This window comes from Chironomus tepperi, unplaced genomic scaffold, assembly GCF_022539635.2.
Source record: "Chironomus tepperi strain 1889 unplaced genomic scaffold, CSIRO-AGI_Ctep_v1 contig_359, whole genome shotgun sequence".
Taxonomy (NCBI): domain Eukaryota; kingdom Metazoa; phylum Arthropoda; class Insecta; order Diptera; family Chironomidae; genus Chironomus; species Chironomus tepperi.
In genome coordinates, this window is record NW_027226481.1 from 375,981 (window position 1) to 401,743 (window position 25,763).

Here is a 25,763-nt window from a genome sequence, read left to right on the forward strand (position 1 = left end):
ATTACTAATCATACTCATTAAAAAGTTGTGATTTCTATCATAATTGAATTTCAATTAATAATTCAAATATATACTTAACAAATAAATTATTCAATCCCTAAATAAATGTTCAATTGTTATAGTTACAAATATCATTCGACCAATAAGCTTCATAAAATTCTAATAAAACCCACACCCCAACTCACACAATGCACACAATGTGCTCATTAATTCCTGTAATTATTTTTGCATAGCGATTTTAATGAAAGTTTTATTGTTTGAATGAAAATCAGTTTGGTATATCCAACATTATAATGAAATACAAACACATTTATAGAATTTTTTTTGTTCTATTTTAATTTCATCCAAACAATAAAAATTCCCACTTCTTTCCATTGCTAGAAAATTAATTTTCAGCTTTTTCTATCCTTGATGAGATGGAGAGCATGAAGATGGAGAAATGAAATGAGATAGCACATAAAAATACACACAATATAAAGTTTCTCTTATTATCCAAAAAATATGAAAATTGAAAAACTGAAAAACTAACCCAAGATGCTTCAATTTCCATATTTAATTTTGTTTCTCATGATGTTTTGGTCAGGGGTGATTTTAAGGATGATTTTTGGAAGCAAATTTTGACTTCGGATATTTGGAATAGATTGAATTTATTCAGAATTTCATTATAGTTAAGTGTCTCTGGTACAGGACTTTTGTATCGAATTTCGTGAAACGATTCAAAATCCTTCGGTTGAACTTTTTCAATATCAAGATTTGTGCTTTTTCAGCAGCATGGTTTGGAGTTGACATAGTTTGGCGTAGTTTGGAGTTGAAAAAGCCCGACTTCGAGCTCTATTCTAACTCTAGATCTAAACTTAACCCCAAAAACCTAGCATAATCCACTAACAAACTCTTAGGACCAATCCTCGCCCATTCCCAACCCTGACATCCTCCTTTTTATTCTGTACTAGATAGATAACAAGAATTGAAATGATGAAAATTCATTTGTAAATATGATGATTTATATACAAGCTATTCTGAAAGCTATTAAGCTCAGATTCATACTATTTTCCCAAAAATCTTTTGTTTATAGCTGAAAAAACAATTTGTTATCCTATCAACAGCGTCTTATTATCAAATAATTATCCAGCTTCTTGGTTTTTAAATTATTATTTGTTAATTTATTTTTTGAATAACATTTTTGAAACTAATCCCGAGTGACACAAACTCTTTTGTTAACACTAAATTGAAGTCGCTTATATACAGCGAAATAGCAGCAGTGATGCAGTGTTTAGAGTATCGGACTGCAGACTATAATGACCCGGGTCCAATCCCAGGGAAGATCTAGTTGGATTCAGGTGACTTTTTGCTGTTTCCAGTCAAACTAATTCGGTTTGTGTATTCGCAACACACAAATTGAGACTAGGCACATTGCATTGGTATACCTTGGGTCATGCAACTATGCAGAGTTTAAAAAAAGGATTTAACAAAGCTTTAAATGCTCCTCACGACCCCTTCGTCATTTGTATCGCTCGGGAATGTTTGCAAAAATTTCAATTAATAAATTTTAAAAAGTACAAAAATGAATTAAATCATAATTAAAAACCTCATCAAAAATATATAAATCCTTTCCAACATTTTCCCAATTAATTTTCACAAAAAAAAGAAAAACTTCATTGTAATCCATTTGACACGTCAAAGGCTTTTATTCTGAATCAAACAAATTAATTATAAATAAAATTTCAAAGCCTTTTTTGTTCACAGAAAAATCTCTTTTTAAAAACAAAACAGACAATCGAAAATATTCCTAATTATTATAATTGCCAAGCTATGGATTAAAATATGTACAATAATAAAATAATCATTTTATTTTTCGTCACTCATTCCTCTATGCTGAATTTTTATTTTCTGACAAATTCGAATCAAATAAATTTTATTTCATTTTCATGCAGAATTTTATTGCATCAGATTGATGTTGTTGCCAAAGCTAGCATTTTAAATATGAAATGTTGATGACTTTGATTTGTCTTGGATGGAGTTCCTGTCTTGTGATTTCATGACTTTATTAAGAATTTTAACCTCAAAAAGTAAGAATTGCTTCCTTTAATCATCAAAATTCATCTCACAATTCACCAATTCTTAAAGATTCTCAACCAGCAACAAGCGCTTATATCATCAACATCCATAAATCACAATCAAACTTCCTATCTCCTCTCGGTAGCTTTTTTTATGCCTTTGATGGGAAAATAGGATTATCGAGTCATTTTCATTTCGATTTTTTTTTTATTTATCTATCGGTGAACTTTTTTCAGGATATAAAGGTTTTTTAGCTTTTATTGTATTATAAAATAAATTTTTGGTGCACACAGATTTTATTTATTGCAATATGTTGAAATAGAATTAGGAATTTTATATTTTTGTCTAATTTTTTTACGCCTGATTGACGTGTCAATAGAAACTGGGTCATGATTTAATGGAGTTATGGTCATTTAAACTAGGAGAATCGACTTTATAAGCTTTGATACTCTAGGTTACACTCAAGTTCGATATTTCTAATTTAGATTTCACTCTAGTCTTCATATGGCTCTATATTCAAATTTTCAATATGATTCAAAACCAGCTTCTTGTCTAGTGGAACCATGCTCACACTTAGAGCCTAGGTTATTACAAAAGGCCTTCAATCTGACTCTGTTACTGACCACATCACAAAGCTTGTACAAATTCTCTGTGTGTCCAGCTTATATATGTAGATATTTCCTAGAAACATAGAATCTAATTCCAATCCATTCCATCACATTCAATAAGTAGAAGCAAACTGATTTCCTTTTCTAAAACCTCTTCGCAACAGCCAACAGAAGCTTAAATGTCATTAAATAAAAATAGAAAAATATAAATTTTTAATGATCTACAGTTCATTAAAACTTTATTGGAAACAAACATTAGTTTATAAACATTAATACATCAATAAATCACATTTCTTAAGGAAAATCATTAGTTTTTTTTCGTGTTGAAGCTTGTTAATGAGCTTGACAACGGAGGACGAGTCACACAAAGCTCAGCTAGACAGTCACAGGATGTTCAGACTCTTGCAGGCAATGAGGTTGATTTCATCATACAAAAATACCACTACGGTACCTAAAAGCGGTCTCTTAGACCTGATAGGGAGAATTCATATGAATTCCTTGAACACAAGAAGCAAAGCCATTGATTATTGCCAGCACTTATTACCGTACAAAATACTATTTGATGTCTTTATGCGTCTTAATCGCTTGACTTTAACTAAATCCACCTTTTTGGCTACAGGGGCACTTTTACTATGTCTAAAAATCCACAATTTTGTCACGGTATTGACTCTGTGCTTGAATTCCTTGGCAAATTACGATCAGCCGGACTTTTAGAAACAAAATATGTAACACCATGTAAATCAGGATTTGCTTGTATCCTTGTCCAGCTTGACTGCATAGCTGACCAAAATTTTTCTAATAAAAATATTATAAATCCTAGAACACAAGCGTATATCCAAATTTGAAATGTTGCTGAAAAATTCTCAACTGACATTGATTTAGGTCCTTTTGATTCATCTGAATATGATAAGTATTTGGAATCCTCTTCAAAGGATGCCCAATATTGCAATAAACCAGAACATTGATACCAAATTAGCTTCTCATCAATTGGTTCCACCAGATAACTGTTTTTTGGAAACCACATTGTTATTGGGATTGTTGTGAATGGCTCTTTACATACTGTGTATAATGGTTCTCGATTGTGTGCCTTTATTTTATTTTTATAAAGGACATCTGATATTGAATCAATTACACTGCCAGCAAATTGTGAATTTAACGTTTTATTCATGATTGCCTTTTGTTCAAGTGGATCTATAATGACTCTTTTACCCTTCATTGCCACATTATTCTTTGTCATGTCATCATATGATGGAATCATGTAAAATTTAAAGTCCTTTTCAGCCATTTCATCAATTGAGGCTACTTCTGGCTGATCGTCATTAGCTTGAAGGAATTTGAATAATGATCCTTGATAAAGTGAACGCAGAACAAGACAGAACAGCAGGAACATCATCAGCAATGATCTTGCAAAGTTGTATTTAGGTAAAATATTCTGAGCACCACCGTACATAGCAATAATGACATTCAGGAACGGAGTTTTGACATTTTCACCATACACAAATGTTCTGAACTTCCTCGGCAGGAATGCGAGTATTAAAATGACAACCATGCATGCTATAATCACCAGTAATGTACATATCCATACAGTATTGTGGAATGGTCTCAAAAGTTTATGAAACGGAGTGTACGGCCTCCCTCGAGGAATGACAAACACCAAAATTTCTAAGTAATATCCAAAACAAAAGTCCATAATTTCCACACGATCATGCTTCATATTTATATTTCCAAAAACAAAATCAGTAGCTCGTCTTTGTGCCATTCCAATTCCACCAGACATAGTCTTGTTAGGATACATAACACCCCAACTGCCAAATGGATGTAAATATGTATTATTTGCATAGAAATTAAGCTCCTTAGCTAACGTTTTTAACATTTCAATGTCACGACCGTAAAGCTCAAAGGTTCCATTCTCAAATTCACGTTTTAATACTGACGGTGACAAGGCTGTAAATGATGTCATGCTGATTGTGCAGTTGTGGAATTTATGAAACCGTTTTGGAAAGTATATATCAGGTTTGAAATTGAATTTGTCATTTTCATAGTCTGCGACCTTTACTGGATATGTCTTGTTGCAGTAATTTTGAGTAAATGGGATGAAAGTCTCGACTGTTATGGACTCATTAATCCATCGAACTAGATTTACATTGTGAATGTAAAGATCCCATAAGATTTGAAATATTTGATGGACTTCTGGTTCCTTTGCATTCCCAAATAATATGACGTAATATCCAGCATAGTTGAAGGAACTGTGACAAAATTTTGATGCTAATTTAATAAATTCGTCCAGTGAATGTGTAAATATCACAGTCAATAAAATCCTTTTCTTGAGCAGTCTATCCATAAATTTCTCATTAATCAGCATAACAGTCTTTGATTTTGATATATGACGAGTCAAATTAGCCATAAAGTCAATAGTTTCTTCATCTTTTAAATAATTTTCAGTTGTTAATAAATTCACATAAGATATATGGCTAGTGCTGTTATCATTTACTATATCCTCAATCACTTTAATGACATCTGAATTTTTGGTTGTTGAAATTGAAATAAAATTAATTAAAATTATCAGCAGAATCACTTTTACTATTCTCATTGTGCCTTATAATGTCATTTGACTGAAACTAACGTTGGACTGAGTCTTTTATTGGTTCTAAGAATAAATGTAATTGTTGTAAATATCCGTAAGTAATAAGTGATTAATGAATGGTTGAACAAATAGGCAAATATTTTTATTGGGCAATTCCATGTAGTGACATCCAGTGAAATTGAAATTACACTAAATAGGCATCAAGACGGTTGATAAATTAGCTGTAGAATGCCCCATTGAGACTCTTTTTCCTGCTAATATCATATTATTAATACATCAAAGTTCTGATTGATTTTACAAATATCAAAGTTTCATCAAAGTAAAACACGTGAACTTGGTGTTACTTACGCTAGTCGTACAGATCAATTGCGATGCATGACCTTTCTTAGATGTCTCTTAAAGCTGGTTATATTGCTGGTTTGCAATAATCATCCAGTCAGGGAACAAGGTAAGTCCTTAACATCCGATCATCATCCCCACGAGAGGAACCCTGATTGCACAAATTGAAAATCTTGCGATTTTTACTTAAACTCTTTATTTTGACGCTGCATATTAAATATCAAGGTCACCAAAAATGAATGTCAAGTTCAAATCCATTTAGTCAAACTAATTCCTAACTTTTTCAAACTAGTAAAATCAATTTTACTGAAAACATGCCAAACTATCTATAAATTGTTAATAATGTAGAATTTATTCTAATTAAACATTGATGTTGATCAATGCATGTATTATACACGAGATTAATTAATATTTAAATATAATTGGTGTTGTGATGGCATTTTTTATAGATTGTAGTGAGGATTGGTTCAGGTGTGATTGCTACAGCAGTTGATAATTAGTAACAGTTATGCTCAAAGATTTTTAGAGTTCGGCTAAACTGTTGCTCCTAGTGCATCAAGTATGTAGGCCTGCACATTTAGACGTACACAAGTTATTTTATAAGGCAGCTGCAAGATAAATTGATTATCAAGGTCACCAAAATATGAATGTCAAGTTCAAACCCATTTAGACAAACTAATCCTAACTTTCAAACTAGTAAAATCAATTGCACTGAAAACATGCCAAACTATGTATAAATTGTTAATAATGTAGAATTTATTCTGATTAAACATTGATGTTGATCAATGCATGTATTATTACACGACATAATCATATTGTGATTGCTGTGTTTTTCGATATTTAATTTGATATGAATTGGTGTTGTGAGAGGAAATGGCTTTTGGAGAGTTATTTGCATAGCAATTCGTAAAAATTGTCAATGTAGTAAAATGGATAAAATTTTTTAGCTCAAGGGAGCAATTCATTTAACATGATATGATCTTAAATACCTTGATACTTTCTCTACAATTCTAAAAGATGATAGTTGATTATGGTCTGTGACAAGAATTCAATCCCCTGAGCTAATAAAAAGATATTGACAAAATTTCATGCTACAAGATAATGGATTGACCTGAATCTTAACAAGTCAAAATATATGATATTTTAATCAATCATACGCATCATTAGATGTTGCTCCAAAACAGACTGTGGAAATCTGAGTGTCGAAATCCTTCGACACTGAATGTCGAAGATTCAAAAATCGAAATTTCAAACTAATTTTGACCGTTATAAAAATCTGCTAAAATCACGACTTAGACTGTCACATGAAGCTTGATTTGTACTAAATTATTTTAAGTAATGAATTTCGTAATAAATTTTGAGTTTTATTAATAATAAAAATTTTGGAAGTTTCATAACGGTCTTTCTAAATTCAAAAATAAACGGTCATTTATTTTTTTGAAAATAAAAATAACGGCTAAATTCTACACAATATATATATATGTGGTCAATGAAAAAGTCCGTTAAATGAAACTAACACCATCATTAGTATTTTACACGGAGAACAATGGAAAAATGTGATGGTGTTAGTTTTGTTTGGGGCGATTTTGGGGCGAAGTTTGTCTGCATGACCACATATATATATATTGATTCTACATTTCCACAGTCTGCTCCAAAATAACATACAAAAGGTAGAAAGCATCAAGACTTAGGAGTTCACATAGACAACCAGCTGAATTTAGTGAACAGACGGATTCCGTAAGAAACTTTCGTGTTCTATTAAGCCATGTATTGCTGAAAAATTACTTACCAACAAATTCACTCCTTCAATATTATCATGCATGTATTAACTTATTTTATTGTGGATTTAGCCTCGTTCTGCAAAGATTCCAAAACACTCCGCAAATGTAGCAACTATGTGACTTGGATTGACGGTCACCACCGCGAGAAGGTATAGTTGGTATCCAGGATGGTAGATAAAATATATCAGATATCACAAGACTAGGTGTCTGGTCCTAATGTATAAACCACCTTAAGTCCAACAAAATTTTCTTTTAGAAAATAAACAAATTTTTTTTGGGGGCACGCAACTAAATGTCCAATATTTTTAAAAATATGCTAAAGAAACACACAACGAATTACCGTTAAATATAATTTTCTAACCGTTTATCACAATATGAATTAACAGAAATGAAAATTCGAATATATCAAGCACAAATATTTGTTTTAAATAATTGGCTACCCGTGAGGGTGAATAAAGTTATTAACTTATCTCAAAATACAAAGACGAAACATGCAGCATAAAAACAAAATATATATTTCATTTCCAATTTATTTGTTTCATCTTCATACTTCATGACGAAGTATTTTAATTAAAAAATTTTCAACTTTCATTCTACATTGAAAACATAAGAGCAGATATATTTATAGTGGAATGAGATTCAATATATAAAAATTTGTCTGAAAATGAAAATTCAGTTCACTGACCAAGCAGGAGATTCATTATTAGACGTGACCAAAATCCTCAATTTATTCTACTCTCTACAACTTTTTTTTATTCTCATGCTTGTTAGATAGAAGACAGAAGATTGACGTTTGAGTTCTACAGAAAAAAAATTTTACGTTCGTACACATGTCGATGTGCTGGGGGGATGCTAGGTGTGCTGCTGATGAATTTTAAACATATTTTTATATTTTTGGGAAGACGAAGTTTTTGAGTTGAAAGTTTGGAAGTCAATGTTTGAAGGATTATGAGTGATTTTACCAACTTTTTGATTATGTTTTATGGAATCTATGATAAAGTTCAAATATAAGCAACTCCAACGTTGATTTAACGGTTATTAAAATTTCAAACTTTGAAATATAAAAATTTCGAATTTTTAACGGTTTTTAAAGATTCGAAGTTTAACGGTTTTCAAAATTTCAAACTTTGACAATTCAGAAATTCGAATTTTAACGGTTATCATAAATTCAAATTCTAATGAAGTCGAAGAATTCAAAATTCAACGGTTTTCAAAAATTTAAATTTAAATAACTTCAAGGTTCAAAGTTCAAATTTTTAAATTTTTGAATTTAAATTTTGAAAAACAATACTTGGAATACATGCATTGCCATCACCTGATATCTTTACAAACTCCCATCAATCCTAAAACTTCCAACTCTAGCAAAACAAAACTTTTTTACTTTATTTTTCATTTAAATCAATCAATTAAACGAAGTATCTAACATTGACTAGCTTCTTTTCTCTCAATGTTGAAGAACAAAATGAATTTATATCCGTAATCCTATTGAACACAATACATGTCTTCATATACTCATGACAAAGTATTAAAAATTTTTTGAACCACATTGCAGAACATATCGCTTCTTTTTTTTGTATCTGACAAGTCGTTAAATTAAATTCCATTTCAAATATTTTTTGAGAGAAATATCTTGAAAAATGAAGGTTAAGTGGGAATGATATTTAATGTTCTTATGTCTTATTAAGGATATAATTTTAGATTGTTCAGTTGCTGTTCAAAGCAGAGATTGAAGTGGACTTGAATTTTGGATGGAAAAGGTCATTTAAAGCTCTAAAATCTGATATAATATTTTAACAGTTTTAAATATTTTGAAATTTTAACGGTTTTCTAAAATTCAAATTTCAATATTTTGTTTTAAAGCTTGCAAAGCGTTCATAAATTCTCATCATCGATTACATTCCATGCTCGCCCTTATTTTGTCGTCTACAAGACATGATATAATGTATCAAGAACGAAAAAATTGTCTTTATTGCTTTTTATTTCCTCTTCTAACATTTCTAATTTCTTAAGATAAAAATTTTTATTACCTGCCGGTGAGTCTGATGATGGTTAAAACATGCTTTGATGTACAAAAAAAGCTCATTTATCGTTTCCAGATAATTGTTATTTGTTATAAAACGATAAAATTCTTCTGAAATGAGAAACATTTTTTGTGTCATGAATTTTTTTCGTTCCATTTGAAAAATTGAAAGGTTAATCTTGAAAATGTTTTTCATTTTTGAAACCTGAAAGCCTTCAGCACTTGTCAGACACAAATTAAATGTTTGCTGAAAACCAATGTTAACTGTTTGACAATCGTGGATGTGCAAAATTTCATATTTTTTCGGTATTTAATTGGGAAAACAATTATTCAGTCATTGTGTTTTGTAGAGTTGTGCTGAATTATGGTTCAATTTATGCTAATTGTTCCTTAAAGGGATTTAAATTGTTTGTGATTTTGGAATTTTTCCATGGAAAATTTAATTTATGGGAAATTTAACAATGATTTTAATTTATTATGTGAAATTTAACAATAATTTTTAATGTTGAATTAAGGATGCGAAAAGGGCGAATGATTCTACTTCAAAGATACAAAGAGTTTTGACACGCAGAGAAATCGCTTGAAAGACGCAAACGAATTGTCTAAAAGATGCTGAAAAAAAAATGACATTAATGATGCAAAAAATACAATTTAAAAGATGCAAAAATTACAATGTTGAAGATGCAACAAGTATTTAATTTAAAAGATGCAAAAGGTATTCGAACTCAAAGATGCAAAAACTATTCAATACAAAGAAGCAAAAAACTTCAATTTTAAAGACGCAGAACAAAATTCACCACAAAGACGCAGAAAACCTCAATCTCAGTGCCACGAAAAGGCTCAATTCTGGCATTAACGTGTCTTAAATCTAATGAAAAAAATGAAATCAAAATTCCTTCCACTTCCTCCCTAGAATTTTCAACTTCATTTTTAATGCCATAATACCACTCAATTCAAGAGAATTAAAGACTTATAGTCAAAAACTTCCTCTTTTCATTCACTTAACAATTTCCATAGCCACCCTCAATTCACTTTTATTTTTCAAAAAACACAATCAAGCTTTAATCTACAATAATATAAACATCATGAAATTCCATTTAAAATTCATTTTTCTCATTTTTTTTCTTCTTCTTCTTCTCGTTCTCTCAAATTGAAACTCAAATCCATTAAGAGGAAGAAAAAAGGGATGAAAATAAGTGAGTCGTACAAATTGTAAGAAAATTGTGCAATTGCAACAAATTGAATTTCTTCTATAGTTTTTCCATGTTGTTGTTGTTGCTGTTGTTGTTTGAAATGAAAATGGAATAAAAATCCATTCACACTGCTTTTTAGCGGAAGTTTTGAAGTGGATGAGTTGAGGATTGTCACATCGGGTTTGTAGTATTTGAGATGTTGCAATATTACGTGAGAATCATAAGCAATTGTGAATTTTCATGGAAAATTGAAGGATTTTGAAATTAACGATTTTTTCGAATTTGAATTTCAGAACCATACAAATGTTCGGTTTTTTGAATTTTCAATGACCGTTGGATTTTAATTAAACTTTAATTCTCAAGAAAAGCATCCTTCAATGCACCCAAAACCCAACTTTTCATCAACTTTCCTACTTTCTACTTCCCACTCAAAACAGAATGAGATGGGACGGAACAAAAATTCCTGAAATATTTCGGCCCGAGATTGAGAAGAAAGGAAAAAAAAATTAAAAGAGTTTCATCTTCTTTACAGCAGAGCTGAAAAAAAAATTCTAGATGAAAATTTGTTTCAAACATTAAATCGAGAAGGCAGAAAAAAAGGAAAAGAAATTAATAGAAAAAAAGCAATTTGGCTTTGCCATGGTTGGTGAGAATGGGGGATATTTGGAAGTGACGTATGGCTTACAGTCAGATAAGGAACTTATGAAACTTTTTCCTCCTCATTCATCAATAATTGAATGAAACAATTGCCAAAAATGCATAAATTGCAATTTTTAGACATCACTGACGAATAAACCCCACGAAAAAAAAATTGTGTGTTGTAAATGAAGGGTGATTTGAGGAGACTCTAAGTAGGAAGAGCCATTAAATTTTACGACTTCATTTTTATGCCCATAAATTGCCTGTGCTTGAGTTTGAAAACTCAGCGTCATTAAAAACTGTCATCGGACAAACGTCGATGGACTTATTAAGACTCATTTTGATAGAATTAAAGTATATTTTCTAGTTGAATAGCTTTGTAGTTCCTTAGGAAGTTAGTAACTTTACTTGACTTGAGTACTCATGGGGTCATTACTGAGTCTTGAGTATTTGAGGACTTGAGTATTTATTGTCTCATTACTGCGCCTGATGTTGGATTTGTGCTTTTGGTCAATACAACTTTAAAAGCTGTGAAATGAGCATTGGATAGAGAAAGAATGTTTAAGTTTGCTTTGTGCCAAGCTTTTCAACAACCCACGATAGCTTAGTGTTAGGAGCTTGTTACCGGAAATCAAATGCCGTGGGTTCAAGTCCCACTCGGATGACGTGGGTTCGGATCTCACTCGGATGACATTTGTTTGAATCCCACTCTGGTGACTGATAACTTTGCTTTCGAGTTTCACTCAGGTTAGGTGCGTTCAAGTCCTACACTCGGATGACGTGGATTTGAGTCCTAATCGGGTGTTTAAGGGTCGAGTATCACTCGAATGACGTGGATTTGAGTCTCATTTGGGTAACATCGGTTCAAGTCCCACTGTTGGAAGCTTAGAAAGACGATTTTAAGTTCTGAACATCCTGAAGTCGGCTCTATCCTCAAGAAAATCACCCAAAACTTTAAAGATTCTCTCAATGTTTCCCCTTGCATCTCTTCCATCTTTTAAGTTGAAGCATTAAAGCGTGAAAAAAGTGTCAAAAGGAAGAAAAATTGACGACAAAAAAAGTCTTTTTTTTTTCGTCGATAGCAAAAGAAAAATGACAAAAATATTTACAATAAACGTTCAATTTGTGTTCGTCTGCATCATCATCATCAATATTGATGGTAAAAATATAAAAAGAAAATCCTTTATAGCACAGTTATTGTCACATTACATCTTTTAAACTCAAACATGATATTGTGAGCTGATTGCTCATTGAATTGTGAAGCAAATGAAACATATTGAAAAACTGGGTAAACTGTTGAGTGCATTGAACATTAATGTTTGTGTATATATGATTTTTTTAGGTGCACATATGTGTGTGCTGTGTGCAAAATTTGTGAATATTCGGTGAATATTTTATGGAAGGAAACTTAAAATGGAATTTGTTGGAAAATGTGTTGATGCACAATTTTATTGCTTGTTGAAAATGAGAAGCTGTTAAAGGTTTTTGTTGGATTTTACATGATTTCTTTTTGAAGATGTTGATGCATCAGTTGTCTGTTCTTTTTGATTGCGACAAGATAATATCCATGAATCTTTACATCATAGGTACTACATCATAGTCCAAATGCTTTTCTTAAGGCTTCATCTAGATTAGCGTGATCCAGACTTTATTGTGTCACGAAACACTTTGGTAATAAGTCCCGAAACCGAAAACAGCATGCGATTCATGGGATTTCCAAAAACTTTCGGCAGTACACAGTTTCAACAACGATGATCTAGACACCTATGTAATAGGGTAGGTGCGCCGAAGTCTTTCGTAAACGAGCTATATAGCCAATACAATAACTAAGCCCATGAAAAATTTAAGCATTAGATACACTTGTAGTGCTTAAATGCTCTACAAACATATTGACACAGTTGACTAAATAAAGGATGAATATCCTTTAAGTTTATATATTTTGTAGGTAATTTATGAGACGTTCTCGAGGAAATTGAATTCCTTGTGAGGGACGTCATAGAAAAAATTCTAATATTTGTTTATTAAAAACAAATTACTGATCGCTACTAAAAAAGGTAGCTTAATAATACACTTAAAGTTGCTATCTTCGAAAATCTTATTTCACAATGCGAATTCTGCAAGCTCTTGTGAAGTATATCGTTGAATTGAAATTTTGATGTGAATGACAATAAAAATACTTTTTTTGGTAAATTTTATGGAATTATTTTATAGTTTTGGATTAAAAAGTAGGAATATATAAAAGGACCTCAATTTATTAGAAAAGAGGGGTAGTCAAGAAGGTAGTCAAGAAGTGATTAAGCATCACACGGTAACCAAAGAACTCTGGAATGGAAGCTGTTCATAGAAAGAGTATTGTCTTTGGTACTGGACATTGTCAGACTGAAACCAACTCTAGGTGCAATCAAGAGCAGCCATAGATCACAGCTTATCTGCATGTCCAGCGAAGTACCTAAATAACTAATTGTTAAATCTTCTTTATGAGACGTTTTCGAGGAAATTACACTCCTTATGCAAAACGTCATAGAAAAATTTAATAAAATACAAAACAATTTATTAGGTAAACTTTGTACATAATTAAATTAAGTCTAAATGAATATCTTCAGACAGACATCAAATAGAACAGACGTGTTTTTGATACACTTGCTAGTTAATAAATTTAAAATATTGCTGGTCATACTGTTTGAGCTTGTGAAGTATATGAAGTGAAATGGAATTGAAAATGAAATGAGGTTTAAGTCCTTAAAGTCCTGAACTTGGAGAAGGCTTCGAAGGGTAGAGCTGGTTTTAGGAGTCATGTATTGGTGGCAATTGATTAACGTGTGCATTTGCCAGAGAAGTAACAAATCCAATGGTGGGCAACCTTCTATTTTTCGTGACACACCTTGATGATAAGCCTTGATTAAAACCATATACGACATACGAATCATAACATTTCGAATAGCACACAGGTTGCTCACTACATCTCTAATTCAAAATTCCTCTTCCAAATTATCTCTTTATTATCAATTTATTTCCTACTTAATTGGGTTGTGGATGGCCTTCTTTATTTATTTATTAATATTCCATCACTTCCTAATTTGACGTTCCCGAGGAAATTAAATTCCTTTTGAGAGACGTCATAGAAAAAATTCTTTGGATTTTATAATTCCAAATTACTGATCGGTTACGTATTAAAAAAAATACGCTTATATATTCACTTAAAGGCTTAATTCCTTGAATCTTTATTATGATATTTCGAATTCTGTGAATATTTGTGAAGTTTGTAATGTGGAACAGGGTTGAAAATGGAATGGTTTGAGGAATTTTTTCGGAATTGATTTGTTAGGTATGTAGATAGTTGATCAACAGTTTATTTTGAGTTTTTGAGGATGTTGAAGCTTTAGACACCAGAAACTTCGCTTCTACTTAGCTTCTACCTTATATATTGATCCAATGGTGGGCTACCTTGGTGATAAGTTTAGACTGAGACAGCATACGGTTCATGGCATTTCCGAATTTTTTAACAACAATCAGGTTACCCATCACTGCTCTATACTTTGAAATTTGGAAGCAAACTGTTGATAGAAACAGTATTTCTTTTTGTATCGGGAATTGTCAAGTGCCAACGATTGGAATAGCCAACGATAGATCCAGTTTCAGGTGACATCTGGGAGATGCCATGGATCACAATTAATCTGTACGTCCAGCGATGTAAATATATGATAATAATAATATAATCCTTTATTTACTTCAGTACATAGGCCGGAACAAAAAGAGTCTAACTTGATATCAACCTCGTCGGTTTTAAATCAAATACATTAATGGAAAGTGATTCGTAATATGACATGATGTTTGCTTTGAGCAATTGAAATGTGGTCAAAAAAAGTTTACAAAAAGACCAATTAGAAAAAAAAAGAATAAAAAGAAAAAAAAAGAATAAAAAAAAAAGAATAAAATGTAAATATATGAGTATCCAAACAACTCTTCAATATTTTTTGAGATTTGAAAAATTCATCAAAAAATAAATTCTCGCTGTGCTTATTTCTCATTCATAGCTTTGATTAACTTTACCATAATTTGATGTCCTTTTCAATTAAATGTGCAGTACACTACTCAATGAAATGACCAGTAAATTTATTCACTACGAAATCATTCAAGCATACAGCACATACACACAAATGCTCATTTATTTTTCATGAAAATTAATTAGCTGTCAGTACATCAGTCCGTCCAGTAGTGTATGTACAAACATAAATGAACATAATAATATGTAGTAAAAAAAAAGGAAAAACATGAGAGAAATATGTTGAATAATTCAACATAATTTGTAGTAAGCCGCCTTCTTACTCAATTTACTATGAACCGAGACCGAGGAGCATAATTAATTCCTGAAAGTGAAATTAACACTAAATTAAAAATAAACTTAGTGCCATTTGTCTATTAATGTCTGATGGTTTGAAAGGAAAGTTTGAAGCTTTTTCTATACCCGAAAAAAAGCCACATAATTAAGGGTCAGAGTTTGATGATGTGTAATGTAATTTTGAGGATAATGGCCAATTAGAGATTGATTTTTGGATGGAATATCTTTCATCTTAATTGAAATTTATTCATCATTGTTGTGGATTAAATTTTCATGTATTTTATTATTGACTAATGACTACATGCTTCGATATTCGGATGCCAAAATAGTCTGGAAATTTTAATGTAATGACCGAAAATTAATTAGGATGATTACTCCTTTGGAGCCAATTAGCAACAAATAAATTATTCGAAAATTGATGAGCTGTTCTGTGTTGTTCAATGATCCTGTTTATGTCTATAATAATAGTTTACTTAAAACTTTATATAAATCAATAATGTGAATGTAGGGAGTGTCTTGTATCGGAATTGGAATTTGGACATTCAAAAAATTGAAAAAAAAACCGTTAAAATTTGAATTTGCAAATACCGTTAAAATTTGAGTTTCAAAAAACCGTTGAATTTGAATTAACAAAAAACGTTAGAATTTGAATTTACAAAAACCGGTAAAATTTGAATTTACAAAAAAGTTGAATTTGAATTTTGAATAACCGTTAGAATTTGAATTTACAAAAACCGTTAGAATTTGAATTAACAACAAATTACAAAAATACAGCTTTATCTATTCCCGATCAATCTTAGACCACATATCCCCTAATTCATCATAAGCTCTCCACATCAAATAATGTTCAATTGGAAGATTTCACCAACATAAACATGTCAAATATTTTAAGCATCTCTAACTTCATAATATTTGGCAGCAAAATCCATAAATTGAGAAATTTATGAAGCAAATATTGCCATTATTATTATATATATAATCGAAAATACACACAACATTCACCTTCCAAGCACATATACACAAACAATCATTATACTGAAATTTAATTTAAATATCTTTTTATGTGTTTCAATATGCCAGATTTTAATAATGTTGACATAATATAATTTATCTCTAAATATTCATTTATATGTTAACATATTATAATGATCCTATTGATTTCTATTGAAGTATTTGGTGAGGAAAGAATCTGAGTCCTGGACAAACATTTGGCTTCATTTTGGCGACAGTAAGCAGCACCTGGGGCTATTCATTAAATATATTAAATTCCAGAAGTAGAAGATACTTCGCTGCACAAAGAATCTAACTCAAACAGCACAAGGGAACCGCAACGTCGTTGTTTTGACGATAAGACACGAAGTTGACCTGAAATCACAGTGACGGCTAATTTTGATCCATTTTTACGACGAAAAATGCAGTTTGCTGCTTTGTGTCACTCGAGCAATCGTCTTCAAATCGTTAAATTGTCCATTTCTTGTTCATTCGAGTCTATTCCATTTTTTACTGAAGTTCACTAAACTAAAATCGACTTCAAATTGACTTAGAACTCTAATAAATCCAAAAACATTCATGGAAGATGGACGTAATTACTAAATAGACCATTAGGTAGCCTACATAAATATCTAATATCTTCATTATTCCTAATATAATTTTGAGAAGGCACAAAAGCATTAAAATGTAAATAAAAGCAATAAATATGCACACAAACTAGCACACAGCCTTACATACCAACATAAATTGTGATTATTTTATGTAAATCGTTCACATAATTTGAGATGCTTTATTATGCGGTTAGTGTCATTCCTATTATTCTGTACAATTTCCATTGCATTGTAACATTCAATTCATTTAATGGCGTGATCCTCAATATGAATTGAGCTTTCCTACTTTTCATCCATAATAGTGATTATGCTTTGTTTGTGATTGAACTGAGCTTTTGATGCTATAAATTGTGAATTCTAACTCAGCAGTCATTACAGAAGAGGATAACAAAGCAAAATGGAATTTATTATCATATTTTGAGTCTAAATCGATGATTGGATATTATCGAGTGTGAAATTTTAGATGACATAATTTACTGCTACATTGTAAAGCAGGCAATAAATTCTGTATCTAGTTAATTAAGTCACAATCGGTTTTTAATTGCAACTTTTTGTATTGGAATTGCCGAAAAATTAATTGATAACCAAAAATTTACAAAATATTTTCAGTAAACTTTAAATAAACAGGCATAAAAAAAGTTAATTATCCATGTTGTGGTTTTAATTAACCATTTATTTGCAGATACACATAGTAATAAATTCGAATTCACATATAAATAATTATTTTAATACTTTATTCAATATGCACAATAATTTTTGGACAATTTATTGAGTATGATTTACTTTGAGGGGTGTTGGAGGGCTCTTGATGCTAATTGAAAGTAGATTCAAATTGATCGAAAACTGAAAATGATTTGATAGCTTTATGCCCGAGCTACAGTAATGAAGAAATCTTTGCTAAACCTCCTTTATTAGCAACAAATGAAATGACTCTATGGCAAAGCCTATCAGAGTTGCAAAACAGGCACCTTAGCTCTTCTTGCAAAACCATCCAAATTATCAAGAGTTTGTACGGTTTTCTCCTGTCACAGGTATCTGATTAGCAACTCTAAAACCTATATCATTTTTGTTTCTCGGGATAATGCACAATTGACAGTAAAAACCATTAAAAAATATTAAAAATAGTTTGAAATTTGATACAAAAACTGGACCAAAAACATAAAATTGCAAATTACCAACCTAATTAGATTTAATTCATAATTTATGAGACTGAAAAATAATTGAAATAAATGTTTGAATTTTAACTAAAATTGTTAAATATTTATGTGAAAATTATATGAACAGTGTGGACAGCTCTCCAAAAAATATGAATTGCCTCTCGAATTCGATGGAAATTTAAAAGTATTGTTTTAGTTTCAGTTCAATTTAAACTGAATGAATTGAAAAATTGTACCATAAACCACGATTGCTATTTATATACTCAAACTATTAAACACTATATTCGCTGAAACTCAATTCATTCAAAAGCACGTAAATCGGATCTAATTCAAGCTAAAGTTTTAGCTTGAATTTCAATTTGTGAAAAAAATTTTAAAGTCTATTTTGTAAAGTTTGCTAAAAAAAGATTAAGCTAGTGAATTAGTAAGCAATTCTAAACGTTTTTAAAATCGTTCATCCAAAAGTAAACTCTACAAATTGGCTGAACAATCATAAAAGCTAGTTTTGGTAAATTTATCAAGAATATAAACATTGGGGTTATTTTCAGGGAAGGCATCGAGTAGACCTCGAGAATTCTTTTATTTATTTCATATTTAAAGTTTTCAAATCAACTTGGAAATAATAGTGAGAAGTGAGAACTGCTTTCGCTGAACAAGCTGCGATTAGTGCATCATAAACTCAGTTCTAACTTTGTATCTCATGACAAGGTTCACAACGGTCAATATTATAAGTTCGACTAAGGCTTGTTTGACCTAGATATTCGGTTATCATTGCTATTCTAAATATAATGCATACATTAATCCAGTGCTGTCCGAACATTTCTGTATTATAGCACATCTAGTTGGTAATCCACGAACGAAACCGGAATGTAGTTCATGATATTTCTGAAAATTTTGGATACACTTTTGTGAGTCACGCAGTTTGATCAACACTGCCTTAATCAAAAGAACTTCTCCCAAAACAGTTATTGAGCAATTTAACATCAAAAGTGCTCGATCCGAAACTCTCAAAAGATTCATCATCAATACATAAAGGCTTTTTCCTTATTTTTCCTTAAAAAGAAGCTTCCATAAATTATCTATTCAATTGCTATCCCCAGTATGACTTCAATTTGCCTATGATTGGTTATGAATGAATCAGTCATAAAAGAATTGAAAGTGGAACTCAGCATCATCTCAAATGATGGAAACGAGATCCATAAAGAAAAACTTCAACACATTATAAGGGATTTTTATGATTACAAAGGGAAATAAATGAAGGCAAATTAGATCTATAGTTATTTAAATGATTCCCTTGACATAAATTCTCCTCAAAGTTTTTTTTACGGCTATTCTGACCCGGTTTTTTGTGTATACATAAGATACCCAATTGCTTTTGTCGTGATAGGTTGGAAAAAAGTGTTTTTTGCTCTTTTTAACAAGCCATCGCTAAATGGATGGAATTTTTTTACGATCTAAAGTTGAATATTTTTTACTGGTGGAGCTGGATGTCCTTTGAATGATTTTGGAAGAGTTTTAAAGGCACAAATGACAATATTGAAAACAGACAGAAGCTCCAGTGCATCAGTGCTTCAGTTTAGGAAGTATCTCGCTTTAAAGTTGTCTCAACGCTTACCTTCATCCTTTAACTCCAATAAATTCATGAATTCTTAAAGTCGATCCGTGCAATCCTCCTGTAAATAAAATCAATAAATTCCCCAAAAGATTCCAATCTATTTTTAAATTTCTCTCCTGTTTCACTACAAAGGAGTTCTGTACAACGTAGTAAAAGAGTTAAATTTATGCACAGTTCTTTTTTTTCGCCTTCTTTTCTTTGTCTGCTGTAAAAAATGTTAAGTTTATGGGATAACTTCAGCTGTATTTAATTCAATGGTAGAGTTTGAATTCTATTTTATGTTAAAATAAGCTTTAGTGACAAGAACGGAAGTCGATTTAATTGTATTGATTGTGTTAAGTGTTTATTTGGAGATTTTGGAGTCTTTTTAGCTTTAAGTCTTTGTCTCGAACCAAACGCTGCCATATGGACGTCAAACAGAGTCGGCATCCACTTGGTGTTCATAAAAGAGGTTTAACGGAGCCTTAAGAGCTCCTTTCCGGCGCCTTCTCCATTTATATCACTCGGGGCATACAACTACTATCATCCAATGCCAAAATTCTACTAAATTCAATCAAAGCAACATTTGCATTCATTTTAAAAATCAAAATTTCAAAAATTCACAGCAAAAATCTCAAAATCAACAAAAATGCCAAACTTTTATGAAATTCTCGGCGTCTCCTATAACGCAACATCCGAAGAAATAAAGAAGGCATACAAAAAATTAGCACTTCAATATCATCCAGACAAGAATCAAGGACCACAACAAGAAGAATCTACAAGAAAATTTCGTGAAATTTCAAAAGCCTACGAAGTTCTATCAAATCCCAGAAAGCGTCAGCAATATGATTTAGAATTTATTAATTCAGGTCATCATGACTACATGATTGATGATTTCATATTTCGAGATCCATTTGAAATATTTCAAGAGTTCTTTGGCATTCGTTCACCGTTCGCAAGGGCAACAGCACACTATGAAACGTTGATGAGACCAAACTTTTTTGATGTGGATATGAATGTTGGGATGATAAATGCTACTAGAAACTCTTTGCCTGATATAACATTCCCAAATTTAGGTTCACAAAATACACAATTTTATGTGAGTATTTTTTTTAGAATATTGATTCAAGGCATCAAGTGATCCTTGAATTATTATTATTTTTTTGTTCTGTTCCTCTCAGCGCTCGACAATCACAAAAACATTCAATAATGGAAAATTGACAGAAACACGAATTAGTAACACAGATGGTCATGAAGTCATTGAACAGTATGAGGATGGAGTTTTGAAAACTCGGGTTGTGAATGGCGTTCAAGAATCTTTGCCATCAGCATCTTCAAATCGTCAGCAATTGAAAAATTGAAGTTTCTATTTTTTTGGGGATGTTTGCATTTTGGTCTAGTGAATAAAAGAGCAGTAAAAAGTAAATTTATTACTATTTATGTAGCACTTTAACATCCATAAATTATTTTTCTTCTACTTGATATTCTTCTATTGCTTTTCTAGCAGTACATAAGATACCCAATTGCTAGGAATACACAATTTTATGAAGATACAGTCTAATTACTCAAATTAATAATTTAGAAGTTATTTAGGTACATTCGGGTGAACTTTTGGTACTATTTTTTGTGACGTTTATGAAGGTTTTAAAGTGCTGGACATTTACGAAAATTACAAAATTTGAGAAATCGAATTGCTTTTAAAGCTATACCAAGTGCACCAAAATTTATTTTAAGAAGTTAATGACCGAACGACATAAATGAAGCAGAGTTGATGTCATCTGAAAGGCATTTGATTGGAAATCGATACAACTTTGCAACGTGACTATAGAATGAGTCCTGATTTTGCCAAATTTGAATCGAAGCCAGAGTAAGAATCATCCTAGTCTGGGAACACTCTGGGAACACACAAGTACCGACTTCAAGGCAATCCAATGTTTTATGACATTCTGTTAGTTATTCAATAACGGAGCAATATCCTGAAAATCATGTAGCATATTTTGGGTAACGTTTATAGTACGTATTAAACGTAATTAGTATACATCATTGCTACTCAAAACCAGAGCTCGAATTCGACCCAGATTTTGTATGGAAAAGTCGATATGAGTGGACTCAACTTCCTATTAAATTCGAGTTGACTTAAAGCTCTGCTCAAAACATGCTCAATATATGTTGATGGGCACGATTAGCCTCAACAAACCTTATTCACAGACAATAAATAAATAAGTTGTTCATAGTGTCCCATATATGAAGAAGATTCAACAACACTGATCCACTCATAGGTCTTCCTGTTTGCAAACACTTCCACTTGTCTGTCTATTCATACCTCAATGTGATGATAATTAAATAACTGAAAATGTAAATATATCTTCAAAATCCTACCTAAAATCAACATAATCAAAAAAGAATAATTTAATTTTCATAAAAATAAGAACTTCCGAAAAACTTTTGCATAACATCCATAAGTATGAGAAACTTCTCATGTATTAACAGCCGTATGCGATATATCCTATAGAATCCATTAAAATAAATTAACATATTTAATGAATCTTGATATTTTTTGATGATCTTATTGCCGCTACTCTGTTGCTTATTCTTCTGGCAATTCGGGGGTTAAACGGCTTGCGGCAACAAATACAAACAGAATTATTAATTAACATGATGAATGTTTATGAATAATAAAGGATGTGTACATTTTTATAATCATCTACATCATCAACATGAAACCAAATCAACCGAAAATATTTATTATTTTATTATGTTTGTACTTTCGTCGCATGACACATCCGTATCCAACATCCATATATATATTTCCAACTCATCTTGCTTAATTTGGTTAATTAATGTGATATGTTGAGCTAAATGATTCGCAAAATTTTTTGAGTGCTTTTTTCTTCTTTATTTCTTGGAACTTTTGTGATGCTTGTTGTTCTGTGAATGAACTGGATTCGAATTTGTAATAAAAAAAGTTATGCTTGCCAATTTATGAATTCAGAACAGTTCAACAAACTGAGTTGAGTTAAAAAACAATTCAGACTTTTTTATTCTGAATAGAATTGTTACCTGGAAGTGCTGAGGTTCTTGAGTTATTTGTTGTTTTTTTCTTGGGAAGTTTGTGACTGTTTGTTTGTAAAAGCTGGAACAGTTATGTCAGTGGTGGGCAACTTTTTATTTTTCGCGAGACATCTTGGTGATAAGTATGGTATCTCGACTTCGGAACCGGAAAATTCCGCGAAAGTACCGTTCTGAGTACAGAAAATCTTCTGGTACTGGGATTTAGTGAATGCTTAGTGATAAGCCTCGACTAAAACCGCTCAAAACATACTGTTCATGCCATATCCGAACATTTTTGGAGGCACAACCAGTGTTTCGAGGCACATAGGTTGAGGCATCATTGAGTTATGTGTGCAACATCGCAAAAGTGCTGGTCATTTGGGTCAACCAGAAATCGAACTCTGGTCGCGGCAATAAGAGTGCTTACTTATTATGTTTAAGGGTTTAGGTTGGAAGGGGCTAATCTAATTAAAACAATAGAAATTCCGAGAATCCCATTGTTCACTTTTGAACGATCCCAATTGTAAAAGTAAGTAAGCAAAGCAAGTAAGCAGTTGACTTGGTTAAGAAAACTAGTCTCGATTGACACAAATGAGAGGCTCTACTAAATTTCTCATTGAATACTAAATGTTTGGCGTCCATATGACTACCAAAAATACTGTTCCTTGGTGTGCATATGGCTTCTTGTCGGAGCCTTCTTCATTTGTGTCGCTCAGGAATCTAAGTCAGTCCGCATTAAAACCAATTGTATATACAAGAGTCTTATACCTGTTTGTGACAGCAGCGGCACAGTGTTCAGAGTGTCTGTCTACCGACTCAAACCACTCCGGTTCGATCCGAGGAAAAATCTAGTCGAATTCAGGTGCATGACAAAGTCCTGAAATTTTTACTTTTTTTTATGAAGTGCGAGTCCAAAATTTTGATTCATTTCCCTTTAATTTCATGTCACATGCACACCACCTGTATCATACTGTCATACCTGTGTCAAGTATTCACCAAGAAAAGACATTAATGCAATATACATAATGATGAAGACTTTATATCATTACATTTTCTTCTCATTCCATTCAACCTTTTATTTTACGAGAAAAAAGGGAGATAAAGTACCAGTCAAGTCAATGTCAACATTCTGATTTTTAATAATTTATATTTATGTCATACATAAAGACATCCTAATGATACACATGAGACATAAATGCACAAAAATTTTTCTTTTTTTTGTTTATTCTCTTTTTACATGCTCAAAAAGAAGAAAAATATGGAGTGAATTTTATGACTTGACTGATATATGACTCATTAATCTCACTTTTCTCAGCCAACACCTGGATACGTAGGAAGAGTAAAAAAATTAGGTTGATTCTTTTAATGAATATGATCATTAAGAAGTCTTAATCTGAAAAAAAAAGTTTTATGGTAAGAATTAAGAGCAATATGCACATATGAGTGAGGATTGAAGGGTGTGGGATGGAAAATAATTAGGACTTTTTGTGATAAAAACGCATTTATTTCAGTTTGGTTACAGATTTTTTTTAAAAGGTTTTACATTGTAAGGTATGAATAAATACTCGAATAGCACAAATCGGTTAGTAGATCCAAAATCTGGCAAAATCATCAGGTCGATATGACTCTGACAATAGATCGGGTTAATTCTGGCACGAGGTTGGCGAATTTCTGGCACTAGGTAAGCATGATTCTGGCTGGAGTGTTTCTGGCACCAAGTCATCTAGTCTCTAGTACCAGATCGTCTAGTTTCTGGCATCAAATAATCGTGATTTTAGCTCTAGGTCAGCGTGTTTCTGGCACCAGGTCGACGTGAATCTGCCATCAATTCATCGTGTTTATGGCACCAGGTTGATTTGCATTAGGGTTGACGTGTTTCTGGCACCAGATCGACGTTTTTCTGGCATGGTGCCAGATTTGACATGAATAGAATAATCGGCATTTCTGGCATGCCAGATTTGAATTGAACCCGTCACTATGTCTAATATTACAATTTAGATTTTTGATCGATTAACCGATTTGTGCTATTCGAAATAGATGAATAATGATGTGAGGTAATTTTCATGGCTTTTGGGACTTTAGTTGAAATTTTTATGGACCATAATTGACAGATTCCATTTCTTAGACTAAATATGAACACTAATTGAATTTCATAAGACCAATTTTCTATATCCAAAGTCTAAAAAGCATAAACCAATCTCTAGATGATCCTGAAATAATTGAAAAATATAATTACATAAAAGATGAATTTCATCAGTGGTCCACATACTCCCTGTCCTTCATCCATTGACAAAATGCACTGAAATAAGAAAGAAATAAATTTTTTTGTTACTTACATCTACATATAGTCAAAAATAATGATGGGGGTAATTTATCATGCATAAGCATTTTTTGATGAGATCATTTTAATTTTCATAATTATATATGATGATGATGATGAAAGGCATGATGAGGTTTTTGTGGTTGCTTCAAGCCATAAAACTTTTTTTTATATGTAACATTTTAGTTGAGGGGAACTTAAAAGAATGAGGGGGACAGAAAAAGACTTTTTATTATGACACTTGAGGTAATGAATATTATTTTCATTGTGTAGGAACAGAGATTGAGCTTGTGACAATAAATTGGGGGAGGATTTTGTGGTGGGGCATTTAAAAAAATTTCATTAAAATTTTTGTTGATGAAATATATTGAAGGGGCTGATGGGTGATGTGATGGGGGTGAATGATTGAAGTGGAAAACAAAATTGTTAATTATGAAAAATGTGTCAGTGTGCTTGGTGAAAAATAAGTGGAAGTTTTTATG

At 31.6% G+C, this 25,763-nt stretch overlaps 2 protein-coding genes across 2 annotated transcripts; one reads left to right on the forward strand and one right to left on the reverse strand.

The window, feature by feature from the left end:
• Positions 1–3,318: 3,318 nt before the first annotated feature.
• On the reverse strand, positions 3,319–4,623 carry LOC139095047 (uncharacterized). The gene has a single exon (XM_070646295.1). It carries the CDS (start codon positions 4,621–4,623, stop codon positions 3,319–3,321), a length of 1,305 nt encoding a protein of 434 aa, XP_070502396.1.
• A 15,936-nt stretch (positions 4,624–20,559) lies between these two features.
• On the forward strand, positions 20,560–21,271 carry LOC139095048 (dnaJ homolog subfamily B member 6-like). The gene is made up of 2 exons (XM_070646296.1): positions 20,560–21,009; positions 21,092–21,271. Exons 1-2 carry the CDS (start codon positions 20,560–20,562, stop codon positions 21,269–21,271), a joined length of 630 nt encoding a protein of 209 aa, XP_070502397.1.
• The last annotated feature ends 4,492 nt before the right edge of the window (positions 21,272–25,763 follow it).

Excerpts from the sequence above, each read along its gene's own strand:
- LOC139095048 (XM_070646296.1), top strand. The coding sequence starts at position 20,560 with ATGCCAAACTTTTATGAAATTCTCGGCGTCTCCTATAACGCAACATCC. Across the intron at positions 21,010-21,091 it reads CACAAAATACACAATTTTAT|CGCTCGACAATCACAAAAAC; the intron begins GTGAGTATTTTT and ends TGTTCCTCTCAG.
- LOC139095047 (XM_070646295.1), bottom strand. The coding sequence starts at position 4,623 with ATGACATCATTTACAGCCTTGTCACCGTCAGTATTAAAACGTGAATTT.